Source organism: Medicago truncatula, chromosome 5 (genome assembly GCF_003473485.1).
Source record: "Medicago truncatula cultivar Jemalong A17 chromosome 5, MtrunA17r5.0-ANR, whole genome shotgun sequence".
Lineage (NCBI taxonomy): Eukaryota > Viridiplantae > Streptophyta > Magnoliopsida > Fabales > Fabaceae > Medicago > Medicago truncatula.
The window spans coordinates 19,613,085-19,634,861 of NC_053046.1; the positions used below are offsets into that span (position 1 = coordinate 19,613,085).

Below are 21,777 nucleotides of genomic sequence, written 5' to 3' on the forward strand. Positions count from 1 at the left end.
AGAATGTCACAAGGTTGTGGTGGAAGAAAATCCCAAAGTGAGGAGTGTTGATATTTGTTCGAAATCTGAACCAACGGAGGTTAAGGAAATAACTCGTGTGAAAATGGATGCACACCCTTCTCTAAGGTGGGAGAGCTTAAATTTCAAAAGATCAAAAGTGAGTGCATGGGAGTATCTGATTCTTTGTGCTAAGTTCATGGAATTCCTACCAAACAAGAGGAAGAAGAAGGGTGATATATTCCTTCTATCATTTTTGCCACCCTAACAGTGGTTGAAGCGTCAAGCTCAATGACGTAAAAGAAAGCGCTTGGTGGGAGGCAACCCATCGGATCTTAGATCCGCTCAGGTATTGTTTTTATTTTTTTTATTGCATTTTATTTTACATATAAAAAAAACAACAAAAAAAAAAATGAAAAGATGGACGAAAAAAAAAATATATATATATATATATATAAAAAAGTCCACATCAGTTTTTTTCAATCACTCGTATTTGTCAGTTGTGTCAGTTGAACTTTTAATTGTTGTGTTGTTATTTGGATAATTCAGTTGTACCCCCTGTTATGTAATTGAATCTGAACTTGTTTATTATTGATGAATTTGTTTGTTAGTTGACTTTTTCCAGTTTAGTAACAATTGCTTGTTCAAGTGGTATTCCAAAAGTTCATAAGGAGGTAGTGACTTGTATTTCAAAGGCGAAGTGTACGACATGTGTTATAGGTAGTCTCAACTCCCAGAAATCTAAACATTGTAAGGTTTATAGCCAAATTTTATTTTTTTCAATTTACTTATATAGAGTGTTCCGTGCAACTAAATTTCTAGAACTTGCATTGTTTCTTTATTGTTGATTGATCTTTGTCATATACACACTGAGGCAAAAGTGTTTGGTCATGTGAGCCTTTTCAAGCCTACCCTGACTTTGATTGAATTTATCCTTTTTGAAAGCCAATTTGAGCCGGTAGGTTTAGATCTTTTTGTTCGGTGACAAGCTACATATTGAGCCTAGGGACTTTTAGGATTTGACCCAAAAATATTATATTTGAGTTAGGCTATGTAGGGTGTTGCTAAAACAATAAGTTTGGGGTTGTTATTGGAATTTGCAACCAACTAAGTTTGGGGTGGAGGTACTAGAGAATAATGAACAAATCATGAAAAATATACACTCAAAATCAAAATGGTGTATCAAAAAAAAAAAAAAAGAGAATGAAAAGCAGGGGACAAACAAAGAAAAATCTGAGTAACTTTAAACTCGATTGTCCTAAAAGTTACAAATAAGCTCTAGTACTTTTACAAATTGTTGTTTCAAGGTGTGAATGTGGGATTGAATCTTTGCTTTAATTTCTATAGGAGTGCCTAACTCAAATTTTGTGTAGCTTACTTATCCAAATATTATCCCACCTTTACCTAAGCCCCGTTATAACCCTTAAAGACCTCAAAGTGTGTAATGACATTGATTTTGATTGACGTTTAGAAATTTTTCAAGCGTATGGTAATATGTAGACTTGCACGTCGATTGAGTGTGAACCCTTGTCATATTGTTGCGTGGAGTTGTGAATGGTGGATGCATGAAAGTCAAACTAGCTCATTGGCTAGAGGGAGATGAACTTTTGGATACTACTACTTGGTTAGGTAATTGTTATTTTACTATCTATTGTCAATTTTACAAGTAAATTCCTTGAGGACAATGAATTGTTCAAGTTTGGGGTTATGATGACAGTCCGTCATATCACATTTTTAGAGTATTTTTATTTAAGTTTTTAGTCTATTTTCACTTATTTGGTATTTAATTTTGAGTCAATATAAATAAATTGTCATTTTTAGAGTTTTTGAGTCAAGTAGTTAAATGATTAAAATTAGTGGTCAATTATCATTATTATTGGTTATATAATAAAAGAAGAGCAAAACAAGATGTGACAAAAAGTAATTGCTTCATATTAATTGTTGGGCTGATCGGTATTGAAAGAAAAAAAAGAGCAAATAGGTTACAAAGGCTTTATAAGTAGCAGCCGCACAAGACAAAAGGTATCACGTTTTATCACACAACAGGGAGCAGCAAGCACATCACGTTTTGGAGAATTACGACGGGAGGCGCAACAACAAAATAAAGAGGATGAATCTTTGAGTGAAGCATTCACCATCCAGTTTAGTTTTTCTTCTATGTTGTTTATTCCTTTTGTGATGAGCAGCTAATTTTCTTTTGATTGAGCCATGATGAATCTATTGTAATATATGAATCAGTAGTTGAAACTCTCTTTATTATCAATATTATTCAGTCTTTATTCAGAATTATTTGTGTTCATTGCTTTTCATATATGATTGTTTGCATGACTATTAACCCTAGCTTCTTACAATCACATAAATTGATCTTAGGAATTGAATGACTACTAACCCTAACTTTTAATCCTGAAATAGTAATTCTGTTTAATTCAACATAGGAACCTAGAGATAGGAAATTGAGGATTATGACATATGAATTAACGTTCTGACATCGCTTCCATGGTTATTCAATCGGTTTAAGAGATTAAAAGGTTATAACTTAGTAAAGGGTTTTGAGTCAAGAGATTGATCAAAACTAATTAGTTAATTTGTCGTAAAGATTGAATAAGTGTTGAGAGTAAAGAGAGATAAGTTATTTCACATAAAACAATAGAGGATTCACTGGCTTGATCATCTGTTTTAATCCAATTATCAAACCATTTTATTTTCTGTTATTTACTTTTTATTGCACACAAACCTACTGCCTCAGGCACTTATAAAATCTACACATCCTAGATATTAACTTTATTGCTAAGTTGAGATTAACACAGTGCTCGTGGATACGAACTTATTTTACTACTTCGATAGTTTTAGTACACTTGCTAAAATATCTATCAGCGCACAACCTCACTGAAAACTGTTTGGCTATGTTGGATGCATCCGCAGTCTTCTTGCATGCAATGAAATGGGACATCTTGGAGAATTAGTCCACAACCACAAACACAGAATCCACACCTCACTCGGTACGAGGCAAACCCAACACGAAATCCATAGATAAATCCTACCAAATGTCATAAGGAATGGGTAAAGACATGTAAAGACAAGTGTTCTGCGACTGACCTTTAGAAACTTGGCAAGTGTAGCATTTCTTGACTATGGTTCCAACATCTTTTCTCAAGTGCGGCCAATAAAACCTTCCTTCCATACTAGCAATGGTCTTATCTTGCCCCATGTGTCCACTAAGACCGCCACTATGTAGGTCCCTAATTAATTTGTCCCTCAAGGGTGAGCAAGGAATGCACAATATAAAAAGGTATCCCTCACGAATATAAAAATCTGCACAAGGACGCTCCTTACATTTGGCCTTTAATTCTTTGAACTTAGCATCACTCTCATGCAATTCCTTCAGACATTCAAAATCCACAACCTCTTGTGATAAAGTGACAAGAAAATAAGCTCTCCTACTTAAAGCATCAGCTACCTTGTTAAGAGCACCATATTTATGTTGAATAATAAAAGGGAATATTTTTGCAGAAAACTCACCCACCGAGCGTGCATCTTTGTTGATTACTTTCTGACTATGGAGAAATTTTAGAGCTTGATGATCAGTAAACAAAATGAACTCTCTATGAATCAAATAATGCTCCCATTGGCGAAGGGCTCTGAAAACGGCGTAAATTCCTGGTCATAAGTACTCCATTTTTTGCGAGCTTCACTCAAATTCTCACTAAAGAAAGCAATTGGCTTATTCTCTTTAGACAAAACAGCTCCTATATCCAAAACCACTATCATCACATTCCACTTGGAACACCTTTTCAAAATTAGGAAGAGGTAAGACTGGGGCAGCGCACAACTTCTTTTTTATTAAGGCAAAACTCTGCTCTTGTTCGGAACCCCACTTTAATTTTCCTTTCTCCAAACATTTTGTGATTGGTGCAGTGATAATGCTGAAATATCTGATAAATCTTCTATAAAAAGTGGCCAACCCGTGAAAACTACGTTTTTCAGTAACTGATGTAGGTGCAGGCCAATCTCTGATAGCCCTCACCTTTTCTTCATCGACCTAGATTCCTTCTTCTCCAACTATAAACCCAAAGAAAAGTAATTTGTTGGTATTGAATGTGCACTTTTTCAAATTAACGTACAACTAATTATCTTGTAAAACTTGCAACACTAGCCTCACATGTTCCAGGTGCTCTTTCTTGGACTTACTATAAATCAGAATATCATCAAAATAAACTACTACAAAAGATCCAATAAAAGGGCATAGAAACCTGATTCATTAATCTCATGAAGGTGCTAGGGGCGTTTGACAATCTAAAAGGCATCACTAGCGATTCATAAAGTCCATCTTTACTCTTGAAATATGTTTGCCTCTCATCTCCAGGTCTAATTCTAATCTAATGATATCCACTACGCATGGCTATTTTCGAAAACACCTTAGATTCTGAAACTCATCCAGCATGTCTTCTAAACGGGGAATTGGAAATTGATACTTGATAGTTATCTTGTTGATGACCCTACTCTCAACACACTTCCTCCACTGATTCCCTTTCTTTGGTACCAAAAGGACTGGAACATCACAAGAACTCATGCTCTCACGGATAAATCCCTTTCTTAGTAAATCCTCGATCTGCTCTCTTACAATCTCATTCTCTTTAGAGCTCATGCGATAATGAGGAAGGTTTGGTAGACTAGAACATGGAATCAAATCTATCTTATGTTGAATGTCTCTCATGGAAGGTAAATCATTTGAAAGCTCTTCTATAATCAGCTCATTAAAATCTTTTAGAATTGGAATCTTTTCTTTCACAACATTCATCATCCCTTTAATCACAACTGGCAAAAACACTCAGGTTCCTTAACAACATCGTCAAGTTCCTTTTCATTCTGAGTCATCACTATGAAACTTGATTTCTTCTCTTTCAGGTTCTTATCAAATTGTAAAACATGTGTCATAGAAATCTTATGCATTTAATCTTCCATTGAGATTAATACTTTCATATGTGTTGGCTCATAGAAAGTGATTAAATAAAATACATTACACAACTTTAGAGAATGAATGTACATGATAAGTCTAAACCTTCAACAGAGCCAAAAGAAAAACAAGAACCTGTTAGGTGTTCGTGATCAAGCTTTTTACTCCTTTCATATAGTAGAATCGAAAGAAAAGAATTATATAATTTCTTAGTATTATACTTTTTTGTATTGTACATATACAAACTCGTAAGACTTAGAACTTCTAAGATATAAACTTAGTAAGAAATTCTTAGGCGTTTTTACGCTTTAATTTTGACAGAGTTTTGGCACTTTCAAAATGTTCAGAGTGTTGTATATTTCGTTAAGTCTTCAGCTCCTTATATAGGAATGATTTTGAGAGAGTTGGAGAAATTGTCGGCGCATAAGAGCCTTTGAGAAGCTATCGAATCAAGACGTTGAAATGTTGTCTGATATGGTTAATGTCATTTGAAAGGTCATTCCAAAAACATTGCTGCAAATAAAATTATTTGTTCCATTAATTTTGTCTTTGAATTTGACTAAGCACATGATTCAGAATAAGACAATTGTGCTGACTGAAAGTGACCTTCTCAAAATAAGACAAAGCTGACTAAGCTTTTGGGTCCCTCAGAGTTTGGGTGACTCAGACTAGTACTAGTAGACATATTATCAAAAGGGTTTTGTTAACGAGTGTCCCCGGGGCACTCTTTAAAGATTTCAAAAGAAGAAATTAATTTATAAAAAAAGTCAAATATTTCGATTTTCAATGCATTGATTACACATAATTTGATGATAAGTTACAATTTAAAGGCCTTAACCAGTGCCCCCGGGACACTGGTTAACATTTCCCTTATCAAAATCGGTATAGTGTACAGCTCACGTACGTATAGAAATTCTATTTACGTAAACTAAGTTTGCGAAAATGTACCTAATCTCAGTTTGTGGACTATTAACTGAATTGAGTCTTCAAAAAATTTAAAAGAATTGAGTTTGTAGAGTGAATTAAAATATTTTTCATCCATTGTATTGACCACAATGGTTACATATTAGCAAGTATTGTTTATGTCATTGCAATCACATCTGGTGATTGTCTATTTGCATCTCTATAATGTAACCTGTACCAATTATTCAAATCAACATGATTAATTGAATTGTTTTAATTCGAGCATGTAAAAATAATAAATTATTAGAATACATTGAATTGTTTCCATAATCAATTGAATTGTTTTAATCGAAAAAATAAAATACATTAGTTTCAACCAATTAAAATGCTCTCAAACCTACTTCAGCATATTCAAAATTTATTAATGATCAATGCTGCTTCTTTTTTCTAATGATTATCTACATCATATGCATATCATTAAGACATTAATTAATCTTCCATTCCAAATTCTGCAGGATCAGTACCAGGCTTTGCACCGATTGCAAAAAACTCAGTAATAATTTCCAAAGGCATGCCCTTTGTTTCAGGAACTTTTAAGTAAACAAATATCCATGAACTGATGCAGCCACCAACAAATAGAGAGAAGACACCGCCGAGACTGAGAAGTTGGAGCAAATAAGGGAATGTCAATGTGACAACCAACATGCAAGTCCAATTTGTAAGAGAAGTAAGGGAAATGCAGATTCCACGAACACTAGTCGGGAATATTTCTGAACAGATGATAGCGGGAATAATAGCAAGACCCATGCAGAAGACACTTTCATAGACCACAACACTGATAGCTGAAATCGATGCATCTAGGACAGGGTTGAGTTGAAAAAACTGTCTCAGTACTAGTACTAGTAGACATATTATCAAAATCGGTATCGTGTACAGCATGATTGACCTGTCACGAGAAAATGAACAATGTTGGATTATATGCATTTATAGGATACCGTCTAGATTAACAAAAGTACGCCATCAAAGGCCAAAAGATAGGAAAAAGTACTTGTAAACATACAAATTAAGCTAATCTACTGGCATAAGTACTTGTGAAATTGTATGGGAGAGTTTATAGAAACAACTTATTACATGTTAATAACTGGTGTTTTCAGCTTACTTTCACAAAAACTGAAATAGCTAATCTACTGAGTCATAGTTTTAAACATACCTTCTGCCGGCAACATCCATGAGCCTTACCGAAATAGCTATGCAAGGAAGCATACAGAATGATGTAATAATATTAACAAGAAAAGAAGCAGATATTGAGCTGATGCCTAAATTTGATAGAAGAGATCCTACTCCTGCCTGCTCAAGAATCTGAGGAGCATAGAATAGAAATCCATTTATGCCAGCAGCCTGCAATGTGTATTATTGATTATCAGAAGAAAGAAATAAGTTGGTTTATAATCAATTATCGAATGATACACAGCGCAAAAAAGTTGTACCTGTTGAAGAATTTGAAGTCCGATTCCAACAATTAATGCACGCTTGACACCTGGTTCTAAAAGAGTTCTCCACTTTGGCCCTTTTGCAACGACTTCTGACATACTCAACGCACTCCGGCTGACTATACCAGCAGCCTGAAAAGCTTCGCCACTATCCATAGCCATGTCAATGTCATTGCCAGAAGTTGAAACAACCGAAATATGCGGAGACTGAGACACTGCAGCCGCAGAAGGATCTACATGCATATAAACTCTTTGGAGTCCTTCTCTTTTCCCACCCATTGCATCATCAGTTGATTTGTAAACCAATTTCCAACCTCCACCGATGTCTGTATTTCTCGGTATTTCAACATCATTTCCATGAACCAAACTGCTATTGCTTCTCATGCTTAACATGTCCTTAGATCCATAAGCCCTATCAGCATTGCCGTGAAATGGATTCAATGGAGCACGCAGGCTGTCACTTGTACCGAATGGGCTAGACTCTAAATCTCCCGTGCTAGAGATACTATTAGCATTGTTAATCAACATGCTGTTCAAACGGCTGTTCTCGATGAGAGTACTCTCGTGCAAACTGCCAAATAGGTTAACAATAGGATCTTTGAAATTAGAAGCTGTTTGAGATGAAATGCTTCCCTGCTGAGACAATATACTGCGAGATGCCATGCTTTCGTGCATAGACAGCATACTGCGCGATAGCATGCTACCTTGTCCATTCACTTGAGCAACCATTGTAACTTCCTCATTAGCTCCATATAATTTTATATAATCTTTTCCATCTTCTTTGTTGACGAGGATCTCACTAGCCGGAGAAACTACATATTCTTCAATGGACATGTCTTCCCCCCCAGGACTGAGACCCTCCGCAAGCAAAGCCAACTCCCCTAAAAATCAAACACAATTCACTTCTAATTAGTTGAAATACATGACAACAATCAAGCCTTGTTTTAGTAGGTGGAGACAACTACATAAATCAAACTACGACGCAGTAATATTCTATCCTAAAGATTTTCTTGGATTATCTTTATTAAGATTATGTAGTGTTATAAGAACTTCTGAAATCTTATTAAAACAATTTATGACATTTACAAAGTATTTTAATCTTTTTTCTATAAACTCTTCAAGATGGTTTTGGAAAACAATGTATACTTATATAAAAGTAAATAAAAAAAAATAACTTCATTTCATCTTTAGTTATAAAAATAACTTATACATAATCCATTATATGATAAGTGCTTATATCCTAAGTGTTTAATTAAGTTGTTATTGGAAACATGAGCTAAATTAAATCATGGGCTAATCAATTGAATAATAATGATTCGAAAAACATAAAGCTAACAATAAAAGGCAAAGGCTAAATGTAACCTGAGACATCATTAACACGTCGAAGTCTTTTCAAAACTTTCTCAGCCTCAACGATTCGACCTTTGCTTACAAGCCACCGAGGGGATTCGGGGAGATAAAACACAGTCAGCAAAAAATAAACAACAGAAGGAATAGAAATAACACTAAGCATAACTCTCCAACTAGGCGATGGCATCAAGGATATAATGAAAACAAGAATGTAAGCCAAAAACATTCCAACGGAACAAGAAAATTGTGGAAGAGTGTTCAATTGTCCTCTTATATCAGGTGGTGCTATCTCAGATATGTAAAGAGGATTAAAAGTAACAGCAAGAGCAACGGCAGCGCCTTTGATAATCCTTGACAAGAGAATAACTGTAACATTACGAGCCCATAGCATTACCAAACCTCCAATGATATACATAACAGAAGATGTTATCAACATAGGTCTTCTTCCAACCAAATCAGAGATTGTTCCTGAAAACATGGTGACAACTGTTGCTGTTATAAAAGACACCGACACAATCAATCCTTCTAGTGTTGGATTCTTTTCCAGTTCAAATTCTTGTTTGATATAAGTCATAGCCCCTGCACAAGAGGCAAAAACACATTTTAAACTGAAAATACTATACAAGCAAATGAGAAATGATTGAAAGAGAAGAAAAAAAAAACCTGCAATGGTAGAACTTTCCCATCCATTAAGTAAATTCCCAAGTGTAGCAGCAGCAGCAATAATCACAACTTCCATCATATTTTTGATAGCAAGGTTTAAACAATTCCAACCTCAGGTGATTAAATTTTTCTGAATCAGTATAGTGTTGTTTGTGTTTGGTTCTCATGAATAATAAACAACTGTATCCTTCAAAAATCCTAGAAAAAAAGGAATACAGGTCTGCTAACAAACCCTAGAAAAAACCCTAAGTTTTTTTACTAAAATAACCTTGAGCTCCAAAATGCTGCCTTTTTAAAATAGTGTTTTTTACTGAAATACCCTTAACCAACTCATTAAGAGAGAGAACCACGTGAAAGATATTCTTCTTTTCTTCCCCTTCATATTTGATCGAATTTATTGAACCCTAATTTGGATGGATCGAAGGCTGTAGCAGAAGGTGAATAAAAGGATTACGGATGTAGGGTTCATTGGTTCTTACAAAGGATTTTCATGTAAAATTTTGTTGTTAGCCTTCTTTTGTTAATTATGTGATTAAATAATTTATCTGAATTTGTTTATGATTTTGTTCCTGTAATTTTTTGAAATTGTATTATTCCATTTTATGTTTGGAGGTGAATTGATATTTTAAATAGTAGTTCTCCTAATGTTATATATCATGATTAGTTCTCTTGGTGGAAAGAGAGAAATGATGGAATGATAAAGTATGGTTGATATTTTGAAATATATGTTTCTATCATTCTCAATTTATTGATATTGATATGTTTCTTTGCATTTTTAAGAACTTATTTTTGAAGCATTTGGCATGAAGTGATTTTATTGATTTTTTATTTGTGTGTCATGACTTGCTAGCAAGGTTATAAAAACTATAGTATTGATTTTGATTTGATTGATTTAGAATTTGAAATTGTCTCCACTCTTGTTACATTCTTCGATGCCTAAATATGTGTTTAGGTAATTGTTTCATTCACACGTCTAAATCAAATTCGTAATTTTTATTTGTAAAATATGGCCATTAATTAATTTTAGGACAAGTAGGAACAGGTCTCTCACTACAATATTTTAATTTTAGAACGGTAATTGAAATAATAACCATGCTATTATACATTTTAAACTGATCTCTTACTACTCTTTCATGTCGACTCTCCTCTTTGTAATCCTTTTTTATTTTAATTTTTATATGTTCTATAAATCCTTCTTTTATATTTAAAATTCACTTGTCATGCTTTAAAATCACATGAATAGGGTATTGAACGGGTAATAAACAAGCTTCAACTTCAATGGTGTTATAAGCTTCACCAATCCTCTTCCAAAAACTATCTCCTCTTTAGAGCAACAAACTTTGAAATAGATGGATTGATTTTTTTGTGCCATCGACCTTTAAGTGCCGTCGGTTTTCTCTCTTGAAAATTCTTGTCGCGATGGTTGTTATAAGCTTCACCAATCCTCTTCCAAAACTATCTCCTCTTTGATCATTCCCAACAATTGGATCCTTTGAAATATTGAGCCATGATTGAATGAGAAGTTCATCCTCTTTTGGTTGAAATCTTGTTTTCAAAGTATTCGCAACCGATCGATGTAGCTCCGACTTCTTCACAAAGATTAATTGTTTCCAAGCCATCTTGAGTGCAAGGTTGTGACGTTTCAATCTCTTGATCATTTAATTGGACACCACTATTTTCCATTTGAACTCCATGAGACATGGTGGGACTAGTTGATTGAGATGAAAAATGTTGATAGTGATATGGATAAGGTGGTGTATGATATGGATAATTTCCAATGTGTGGGTTTGGGATAAAAGCATGATTTTGAAAATTTAGGTTAGGATGTGGGTTTGGGTTATTGGATGCATTTTCAAAGTAGGAGACATTTTGTTGATTTTGGATGCATGGAGGAATGCCACCATTTTGCAAGTAGTTGGACCAAGAATTATTGTGGTTGGGGTTCATTGGCAAATGAAATGTGTAGAAGAAAAAATTAAAAAGAGATAAAATTAATAGTTCAAATTTAGACTATATGTGAATGAGAAATTATAATAGATTGAAATGGTTCATCACTTAATTATTTCAACTTGCATTTTATAAGAAATAGTAAAAAAAATAAAAAAATAAAAAATGACCGTTGCAATCTTAACGTTGTACAACGGTAAAAAATTAATGTCATATTTCAAAAATATGTCAATTTTTAATTCATTATAATATTATTTAGAGGTGTATGAATTTTGAATTGCTACCGTTGCCAAAGTATACCACGTATCCATTTTATACCACTCTTACCACATCAAATAGTGGTGTCTTTAATGACAAGCACTGTGGCATGGTTGAAAAAGCAACTTAAGCACCCCGCGATATTTGTGCTCTAAAGTATCCATGACCTCCTTCCTCTCGTGGTACTTGAAAATCATGAACAACACAACAATTTTTGGTTACATAAATAAATTCTTCCTTAGAAGGCTTCTCCTTCAGCTTTAGGATCACCTACAAGAATTTCATACAACAAGAACTTTGTTCGACCATTTCTTTTATGGGCATATGACTTTAAATTTTTCTAAAGCTTTTATGAGATCTTGAAAATTTCCATTTTCTTGATGCTCACCAACTCTTATATCCTAACGTAAGGTATTTCCTTCTCCTAAACCATGGATATAGATCATATTTTTCTACAGAGTCACCGCCAAGTAAAGATTTTGATAAACCAGTATAAAAGATTATTGAAATTTCTTCGTTGTCTTTATAAGGGGGAGACAAAAATGTGTAATGCACTCTTTTTCCCTTAACCATGATTTTATCCCACTGAGTTTTCCTGGTAAAGTTTTTAATGAGGCAGATTAAGACACAAAAGGTTGTTGTAATCTTTTTCCTTTGCTAGAATTTTTTTTTCCATTGGGTTTTTCTCTAGTAAGGTTTTAATGAGGCACATCCTTCATGGACATTCAAGGGGGACTGTTATGAATAAATGCAAATATGATGTGGATGACCATTGTCCCTAGACCTTATATATCCCTTAACTACTATGATTAAATGCCTTTATTTATTCCTATTGATATTTAGTCTCATGGCTGACTCTTCATGTAACTGTAAGTTACAACTTTTGTATCCTATAAATATGACATACATTGTCATGTAAAGAACACACTTGTAAAGTAATGTAATATACTCTCTTCTTATCCCATTATCTCTTTCTCTCTACTCTTCTTCTATACAATGTAACTTTTGATTAATTTCATAATAGTTGTACAAATATAATTTCTTTTATAATAATGAATTATCGAAGAAAGTAAAAGATTATAAAAATGATAAAATGGGCCAAAATTATAAACTCCAAAAAGAGTAACTTAGAAAGGAAAAAAATAATAAGAATTAATATTGGATTGGATGTGTGGATCAGGCATAGCTGTCGCGTTGGGTGGGAGAAAACATTATTAATTCCCGTTTAAAAAACTGTCATAGGGTTATAGATTTAAAATGAAGAAAAATAAAACAAATGAAAAGTCGCTAGAAGGAGGGGTTGAACCTCCGACCTTGTGGTTAACAGCCACACGCTCTAACCAACTGAGCTATTCCAGCTTCTTGTATTTTAATTCGATAATAACGCATTATATTTTAATTATTCGTAATGAAAAGGACGCTAATGCTACGAACCCATCGCAACTCAGAGCAGAAGAATGAAAGGAGCAATAATAATCGAAATGGTCGAATGAAATGAATAATGGCGAAAAAACTTATGAAGTTGAATGTTGTTCCAAATAGAACAAGATCATTCTCCTCTGAAACTCCATCTCTTTACTCATTTCTTCAACCTTCTTTATTCAAATTTAATCTCCATAATGATAATGATAATGATAATGAACCCCATAATCTCCCAACTTCACCACCCCAATCACTCTCTCTTACACATCAACAACTCACCACTCTTCAAACAACTCTCCACAAATCCCTTATCACTTCTCAAACCGACGAAGCTTGGAAATCTTTCAAAACCCTAACAACCCATCATTCCTTCCCACCTAAACCCCTCACTAATTCCCTTCTCACCCACTTATCCTCTCTTCCTGACAACATTCTCAATCTCAAAAGAGCTTTCGCTTCAACCCTCTTTCTCATTCAAAAACACCCCAACCTCCTCGAATTCAATACAATTCATGCCATCCTTCTTTCCATTAAATCTGCCAACACTGCTCCCCCTGCTTTTTCACTTGTCAGATCAATGTTCAAATATCGTTTTTTCATTCCTTTTCATTTGTGGGGCGGCGTGCTCGTTGATATTGCTAGAAACAATGACAACCTTGCTGCCTTTTTACCTCTTTTTGAAGAAAACTGCAGGGTTGCTTTCGATGAGAAACTGGAGTTTATGATACCTGATGTTGCTTCTTGTAATGCTGCTCTTGAAGCCTGCTGTTTTTGCCTTCAATCGGTAACTGATGCTAACAGAGTTGTTGAAATTATGTCCAAGCTCGGTGTTAAGCCTGATGTGTTTAGTTTTGGATTTCTTGCTTATTTATATGCACTTAAAGGGTTACAAGATAAGATAGACGAGTTAAAAGTTTTGATGGTTGGTTTTGGCTACTCCAAAAACAATAAATGTTTTTATTCTAATTTGATTAGTGGCTATGTTAAGTCTGCTAATTTAGTTTCTGTAGAGTCGACAATTCTTAGCAGTTTGAATGATAGAGATGATGAGGGGGAAGTTTGGAGTTTTGATAGAGACACTTTTTGTTTAGTAGTTAAGGAATATCTTCATAAGGGAAATATTAAGGGTTTAGCTAATTTGATTATCGAAGCTCAAAAATTAGAGTCTTCGAATATCAAAGTTGACGAGTCTATAGGTTTTGGTATTGTTAATGCTTGTGTTAGTATTGGATTATCAGACAAAGCGCATAATATTCTTGATGAGATGAATGCTTTGGGAGGCTCTGTGGGTCTTGGGGTCTATGTGCCGATCTTGAAGGCTTACTGCAAAGAGAATCGAACTGCGGAGGCTAGTCTATTGGTGACCGAGATTAGTAGTTCAGGTCTAAAGTTGGACGTGGAAACCTATGATGCTCTGATAGAAACATCCATGTCCGGTCAAGACTTTCAGTCGGTCTTTTCTCTGTTTAGGGACATGAGAGGGGCGAGGGTTCTTGATTTGAAAGGGAGTTACTTGACTATAATGACAGGTTTGATGGAGAATCATCGACCTGAATTGATGGCAGCTTTCTTAGATGAGGTGGTTGAGGATCCTCGTATTGAAGTGGGTACTCATGATTGGAATTCTATAATCCACGCTTTTTGTAAAGCCGGGAGGCTAGAAGATGCAAGGAGAACTTTTAGAAGGATGACATTCCTGCAATTTGAGCCGAATGACCAAACATACTTGTCCCTGATTAACGGATATGTTTCGGCAGAAAAATATTTTGATGTAATGATGTTGTGGAATGAGGTTAAGCGAAAGTTAGCAGGGGATGGGCCGAAGGGGATCAAATTTGACCAGAATCTGGTTGATGCATTCTTGTATGCTATGGTCAAGGGAGGTTTCTTTGATGCTGTGATGCAAGTTGTGGAGAAATCTAAAGAGATGAAAATATTTGTTGATAAGTGGAGATACAAGCAAGCGTTCATGGAGACACATAAAAAGCTCAAAGTGGCCAGGTTAAGGAAAAAGAATGTCAGAAAAATGGAAGCGCTTATTGCTTTTAAGAATTGGGCTGGCTTAAATGCATGAACTGTATCCACAGCTGAGTGACCTCTTATCCCATGGATTAAACAACCACTTCAGGATAAAACAGAATTTCTCTCTCTCTCGCCGTCGCTATTGAATCCGTGACTGTTGGTCTTACCGGTCTTGGTGGTTAGGGAAATGACAGTTAACGAAGGATTCATTTCAAAATGGGAGTTCTTTCAAGAAGCGTGCTTTGATTTCACAAATTCAGAACACTTCAATTTTTTACATACTCTGATAACAACAGAAGTTTTACCTGGCGGGTACTCCACAATGTCCTACTCTTTGTATTATTATGTTATATAAAGCAATTGTTTGACAATCTTTTAATAAGTTTAGGTAGCTAATTATTGCATTTTGGTCTAAGTGTAGTCTAATCATTTTTACCATTTTGTTCTTTGTTCACTTCCATTTTTACTCATTGATTGTTGTCCTCAGGTGTTTTCTTTTACACAGAATAGGAACTGTAAACACACATTGAATCAATGAACTTCGTTATGAGATATGAACTTGTGCTGAATTATTGAGAACTTCTTGCTTGAAAACTTAATGACAGTTAATCGTAAATTTCTGCATATCTGTGTCAGGATAAAGACAAATTTAATGACTACTATAATAGTTATTTCTACCTCAATTTGATCGATCATCTTTTTGGACATGTTTAAATAAATTTGGTGTAAGTCATGCTATGCTATAGATAAATCTTGTATGTCTTGGCAGAAACTAGTGAGCTCACTTCTAAACAAAAAAAAATTGGTTTACCATATGATAATAGTCTCATTTAGAAAAGAAAAAAAATTTCATCAAAAACATTAGTTTCACATATTGCCAAGTTTTGAGTTAATAACAGCTGACTCAATTGACATACCTTTTAGGACACAAAACACCATATAGGATCAATGGAATGGGGAAATAACAACCTGTCGGACATGGACAGTCCTTCCTATAAAATTTCTCAATACTATAGAGTTCTATATATATATATATATATATTTGGCCCACTAAGCTGCTTTCGAATCCCCTACTTGTGTGTGAGCAACTGAGCATGAAGAGTCATGCTATTGTTTGTTCACATGAAGAGTCAAATTTCCGCCATGGTGTTATAGCATTGCAGACTTTGTGCCAGCCTCCATAAGCCGCAACGCCATGTATATATGGCAGATTTTTTGTTGGCCTCCCTAATACGCGATTGACAACTGCATGATGGTACCATGAGTGTGGCAATGAAATTTAAGTGTGTTTTATCTTCGAAAATAAATTGAGAAGGAAGCTCCAATTAAAGGGAGTGGGTGGTTGGCCGTGATAGAAGAGATTGAACTTTGTAGATGGATAATTTTAAAGTGCTTCATGTTGCATTGGTAGCTAGAACAAGGTTACAATCATTTCTTTATGCCTTTGATTTTTTAGCATAATTTATTGTCTAGGAAGCTTACGGATAAATGATAAAAGGAAGAATGTGAGCGAGATTAGATTACCATCTATTTAATTTAGGAATGAGCTTCATCTTTGAACTTGTATTCTTGTTCTGTCACTGCTAATCATAAGCAAAAGACTTCATTCATTCTTGTATTTGTTGATTATGATGCCCCGATACAGAAAGAATGACTATCTGTAATTTGGTACTCTTATTCTACATATAGCAAATGGCTTAGGTTTTCACAAAGTATCTAGACTCTGATAGTAATATACTTTATATCAAGGAGATAAGAAAAATGGGTCAAAGTGCTTTTGTATTTATCAATTGCAAGACAGATCTTTGGGTTTAGAATGACATGGGTTAAGGTTTTCTTCACCATAGAAGTGAAACTTGGCTTCCGTAGGCATGTTGGCAGGAAGGAAGGATTATTTCATTTGCGTTAGTGTGCCTTAGGAAGGAAGAGTGCACTTTTGTGGTGAAAAAAATCTTAAGCTTATACATAATTTACCATTGTATTTATTTGTTGAAAAAACTATCTTTTCAAATAACAGAGTTCTGATATTAGAATTATTGTTAATCGTGCAATTATGTAACTACTGCAATTAGGGTAATTGTCAACTTTGTATTTGTGACTATATATATAATATTATCTTGTGTGTAATTGAGATACTGATGCTCTCATAATTTCTCATTTTTTTCTTGCTCAACATGTTATCTAAGTCCCTCCTAGATCTGTTTTTGTGCCATCTCCATTTGTCCATCCCCAAAATGTCTAGTCCTATTATTGTAAGATTTGGGATGTCCTCATTGCTTGATCTAGCTTTTGTGATTGAGTTAGGCTTGGTCTAAATTCTAAGATGGTATTGGAGCTGGTTGTCGGTTTTTTGCTTGTAATAACCTGGTCACCTAGAAGAACAAGAAAGAGAATGATGTGACGAAATCAGGTTTAGAAGCAAAATATTGAGCTATGGCTTCAGCCACTTGTGAACTTGTATGCTTTGATTAGTTGGTGATTAATACATTTGGCTTATTTATAAAAAAACATTGTGTAATCTTATCTGTTTAAACGTGTCTCAGTAACTCTTGTAGTTTATGTTGTACTCCACTCATGAGTTTAATTGTGTCTCAAGAACCTATTCTTTGCTTTACTTCTATTGTTGGTGAGCTTGTTGGATATTCATTCATCACTGTCTGTTTCTTATCCTTTCTTATTTTTTGTCTCTTAAAATTATTTCTTCTGCTTTTTTGTTATTCTTAAAATTGTTGATATAGGGCTGTGTGTGATGTACAGGAACAGGGTGATGCTTCAATTTCACAATTTTTTCCTTCAATATCAAAGTGTGTACAGGAATAGTTTTTCTTTTGCCTTATAGTTGAGTTTGTGTAAATTTCAGTATTGCTCATTTATGTTTTTCTTCTATGTTCTTTCTAATGTTTTCGAGGTTTGTTTTTTATTGTGGATTTTTCAGGATATGCCTCTTTATAGACTGTTTTATATGTGTTTGGACATCATATTATCAGTTTAAATAAATTAAGTTGGTTGTATTCCCATTGGACTTAAAAATTTGGTTTTTTTATGATGCCAGTTTATTTTGTATGATCAATGTTTTTTATTGTGTTTCTTAGTGGAATTTTCATCAGGCCGTTTCTACGGTAAAAGAGATGTCAGATTTTGTGGACTAGTAGAAGAGATATCAGTTCTTGAGTGCTACATTGTGAGCAGACTAGTAGAATGGATGTAAAGCTGTAAAATGTAAAAGAGAAATCAGATTTTGTGGATTGTGGTTTGAAAAGAAACTGTCTTAGAAAGGTTTTAACGTAGTAAGCTTTAGGTTGTTGATAATTTTCTTTGGAAGATATATTGTTAAACTTCATAGGAGACTTTTTTAATTTGTTGCTATAATGATTATAATAAGACTTCATAGTTCATATCAAAGATTCTCATATTTTTTTATAACAAAAAAGAAAAGATTTGGTCAACTAATATGTATAATTAATGATGATGTAAACGCCAATGCGCATAGTCTATCACCATCTTTACATTTGAGACTCTCAGCTGTGTATTATATGTTTTTATCTGTATAGCCCTGTGCTGGAATTAAGTTCTTACTTATTTTCTATATTACTCTTAATAGTATGTAAATGAATTGTCATACTATCAAATTATATGAGTTGTTCTTTCCTTTTCCCTAAAATCAGCAATATCAGTTTTGCAGGAAGGGAATCAACATATATGCAATTTTTCTAGTTTAATTCAACGAGGATGTTGGAATCTTTTTGGTTTGCAAGCATTTGGTGTATTTGGTGTATTTGGGCTTCAAAGCCTCTTGCATGTTTTAGTCTTGCTGGATAGTGTTAAGAGTCCCACATCGGGTAGGACATAGCCTGACAATGTGTTTATAAGTGGGGGCAATCCTCACCTTATAAGCCGGTTTTGTGGAGTTGTGTTAGGCCCAACCACGATTTCTAAGAGATAGTTTGGTGTTTATGTATGTGATGGAGGTGGCGCCATCTATGGGTTTTTAGTATCAACTGCACCTGTTGCAGGTGCATGAAGGCTGCGGATATTGGATGGAAAGAGATAGTTTGTGAGTGTAACAAATTATTCAATTCAGCTTACTGCAGAATTATGCAGGTGGGAGATTTAGTATTGACTTTGTGATAATTGTCATATTCTGTTGGATAAATGAGATTTAGTATAGGCACAAGAAGCGCCTCTACTTAGTCCACACGAACATAACTTCTCCGATGACCGGTGCTAGCCAATTTCAACAGATATTTAGAGAGAAGAAGGTTTAGAGAGCGGCGGCTAGGGTTTCACAACTTTTGTGAATTAGGTTAAGCACTCACTAAAAGTTAGTTATGCTTCAACATAAGGGTTCTATTTATAGAATCACTTGTGTGGTCAACAAGACAACACTTAAATATACCGTATCTTACGGTGGACCGCGTTTCTCTATTTTTCGTAAATTAAATAATAAACTCATATTTAATTATTTAATTTACTAATAAGTCTCACTTATTATTTTATAAATAAGTCTTACTTATTATTTTATAAATAAGTCTTACTTATTATTTTATAAATAATTCTTATTTATTTCTCTCATCTATCTGTCATTTGTGTGTGACCCTATAGGTTTCCGTAACGTTTGCAATAATATTAAATCACATATTTAATATTATAAACACTGAGCGGTATCTAGCAACACATCACTGCTACCCAAGTGACGAGAATGTCATGTGATCTGATGAAACCTTTCTGTGATAATGATCATGTGTATAATTACCCTTTTGCCCTCATGTCTATATTGAACACAAGCCATAGACCGTGTCGTCCTTGTCTAGTTCAATATTGGGCCCGTAGACATTTCTCCTGTTATGTAGGAGGGGCAAATTTCATCTAGGTCGCTCATGTCCCTCAGCATGATTCATGGAGTACCCATCAACCAACTTTATAGTCATCTTGTTACGGACAACGTTTGAATGGTGACAGAGCACTCGACTCCAATATCTAGGGTACATAGTTATTCAGGTCGAAGGGTGGAATACACAATTATCACTATGAGAAAATCTTATGACACTTTTCATAACTTTTACTATGTAGTATTCTCATGGCGGATCAATCCAATATAAATATTACTCCTAGTATTTATATCTATGTGAAGATTTGATAACTCTTTATCCATGATCTGTGAGATGTGATCATCAGTCTACCCACATAATAGTCTCTATGCTTTAATGATATCCTACTTCTCAATAAAGCTTGACTTCGGATATTTTAAGAATAGATTCCTTATGTTTAACGGGGTCTCACAATTAAGTTATACTTAATGTTCCATTAAACTGACTAACTATTCTAGGGACTTTATTACTTTGAAATAAAACAAAATCAATAAAGAAATGTCTTATTATTTATATATACACAATATATATTTATATCAATATCATGATACAAAGCCAAACTCAATCAATATAGATTGGCTATTAGGGCTTACTCCAACAACCTCCCATTAGCACTAAAAGCCAATCAAATATTAACTCAATATCTATTGGTCAAGTGTTAGCATCAAGCACATTATGGGCAAGATATTATACTAGCAGATAAGGAACTCTTTCCTATGTTGGTAGGTTATACTTCTTTCAATTTCCACTTTCGATCTTCTATCAAAAAGAAATTGAAGTGTCAAAGTATATATTTGGATCATTGGTGAGATCAAGTTTTCATTGCTCGCAAGATTTAAACCAACTTTACCTCATACGAGATTAATGGAATCCGCAACGCAAGAAACACATGTTTGCACTCAGTTATGAGCTAAACAATCCAAATCATATATATTTGACATCTGTAATAGAAACAACAACTATCTGAAGCTTGTACTTTTACAAATTTCATAGTTGATATCCTAACATAACATTTATTCCAAATTACAATTTGGATATACTGTACACCGATATGAAAGTCAACATCATTGTAACTCATTTACAATGTTTCTTTCATCTGTGTTCAAGAAACAATCTATAGTCCTTTAAGACATCCAATGATATTCTTGAAGGTATTATAATGTCGAACACTATAATCAATTTTGTTACATATTGAAAATAATTTTCTAACCATGTCTTACATGTGTAGATAAATTATTGTGGTGACTATTATGTCATCCACATACTCCACCAAACTAATTTCAATGCTCCCACTAATCTCCTTATGTGCACAAGATTTATTTATTAATCAAAGTTTTCATAAAACTTCGTTAATAAAATAAACAATTTAACTTCGAGAAGATTTCTCTAATAAATAAATTTTGTAATACATTTACCTTTCTAGTATCCTTTGGATTAACGAAACCCTGCATATATGTCAAATACATATATAAGGTCATTCTAATTAAAGAATGCAACATCGTTATCCATCTCCTAGAATTCGTATTATACAACAATGACAATTGAGATCGTTAGATTTAAGCATTACGATGATGTAATAGTTTCGTCATGATTTGCATCATGAGTTGCATGAAACCTTCTACAATCAATCACATCTTAAAGGTATTCATAATACCATCCATGTCAGTTTTCTACAAGAAAACTCACATTCATCTTATGAGTCATACTCATTTGGATGATATAACCAATATCCATATATGGTTTGTGTACATGGATTCTCTATAAGATCTTATGGCATCTAGTCACTTCTCAAAATCAAGCCATTTGCGACCTTCTAGTAAGTCATGTGCTCATCTTCCATGAGCATCATATCACCTTGTTGAGTCATGACAAAATCATGTTTCTCATCCTAGTGTTATGACAT

The 21,777-nt window shown here is 34.1% G+C and overlaps 2 protein-coding genes and 1 non-coding gene across 3 annotated transcripts; 1 reads left to right on the forward strand and 2 right to left on the reverse strand.

Moving 5' to 3' along the window:
* Window positions 1–6,343: 6,343 nt before the first annotated feature.
* On the reverse strand, window positions 6,344–9,436 carry LOC11433608 (monosaccharide-sensing protein 2). Its single transcript, XM_003614060.1, has 5 exons — window positions 9,358–9,436; window positions 8,707–9,273; window positions 7,342–8,225; window positions 7,065–7,252; window positions 6,344–6,800 (listed from the first exon to the last, which is right to left on the reverse strand). Exons 1-5 carry the CDS (start codon window positions 9,434–9,436, stop codon window positions 6,344–6,346), a joined length of 2,175 nt encoding a protein of 724 aa, XP_003614108.1.
* Window positions 9,437–12,847: 3,411 nt separating this feature from the next.
* Window positions 12,848–12,921, reverse strand: TRNAN-GUU (transfer RNA asparagine (anticodon GUU)). The gene has a single exon. It is a non-coding gene; the product is annotated as a tRNA-Asn (tRNA).
* A 106-nt stretch (window positions 12,922–13,027) lies between these two features.
* Window positions 13,028–18,346, forward strand: LOC11424790 (pentatricopeptide repeat-containing protein At1g69290). The gene is made up of 2 exons (XM_003614062.4): window positions 13,028–15,318; window positions 17,764–18,346. The coding sequence occupies exon 1, from the start codon at window positions 13,064–13,066 to the stop codon at window positions 15,056–15,058; it is 1,995 nt and encodes a 664-aa protein (XP_003614110.1). The 5' UTR covers window positions 13,028–13,063; the 3' UTR covers window positions 15,059–15,318; window positions 17,764–18,346.
* The last annotated feature ends 3,431 nt before the right edge of the window (window positions 18,347–21,777 follow it).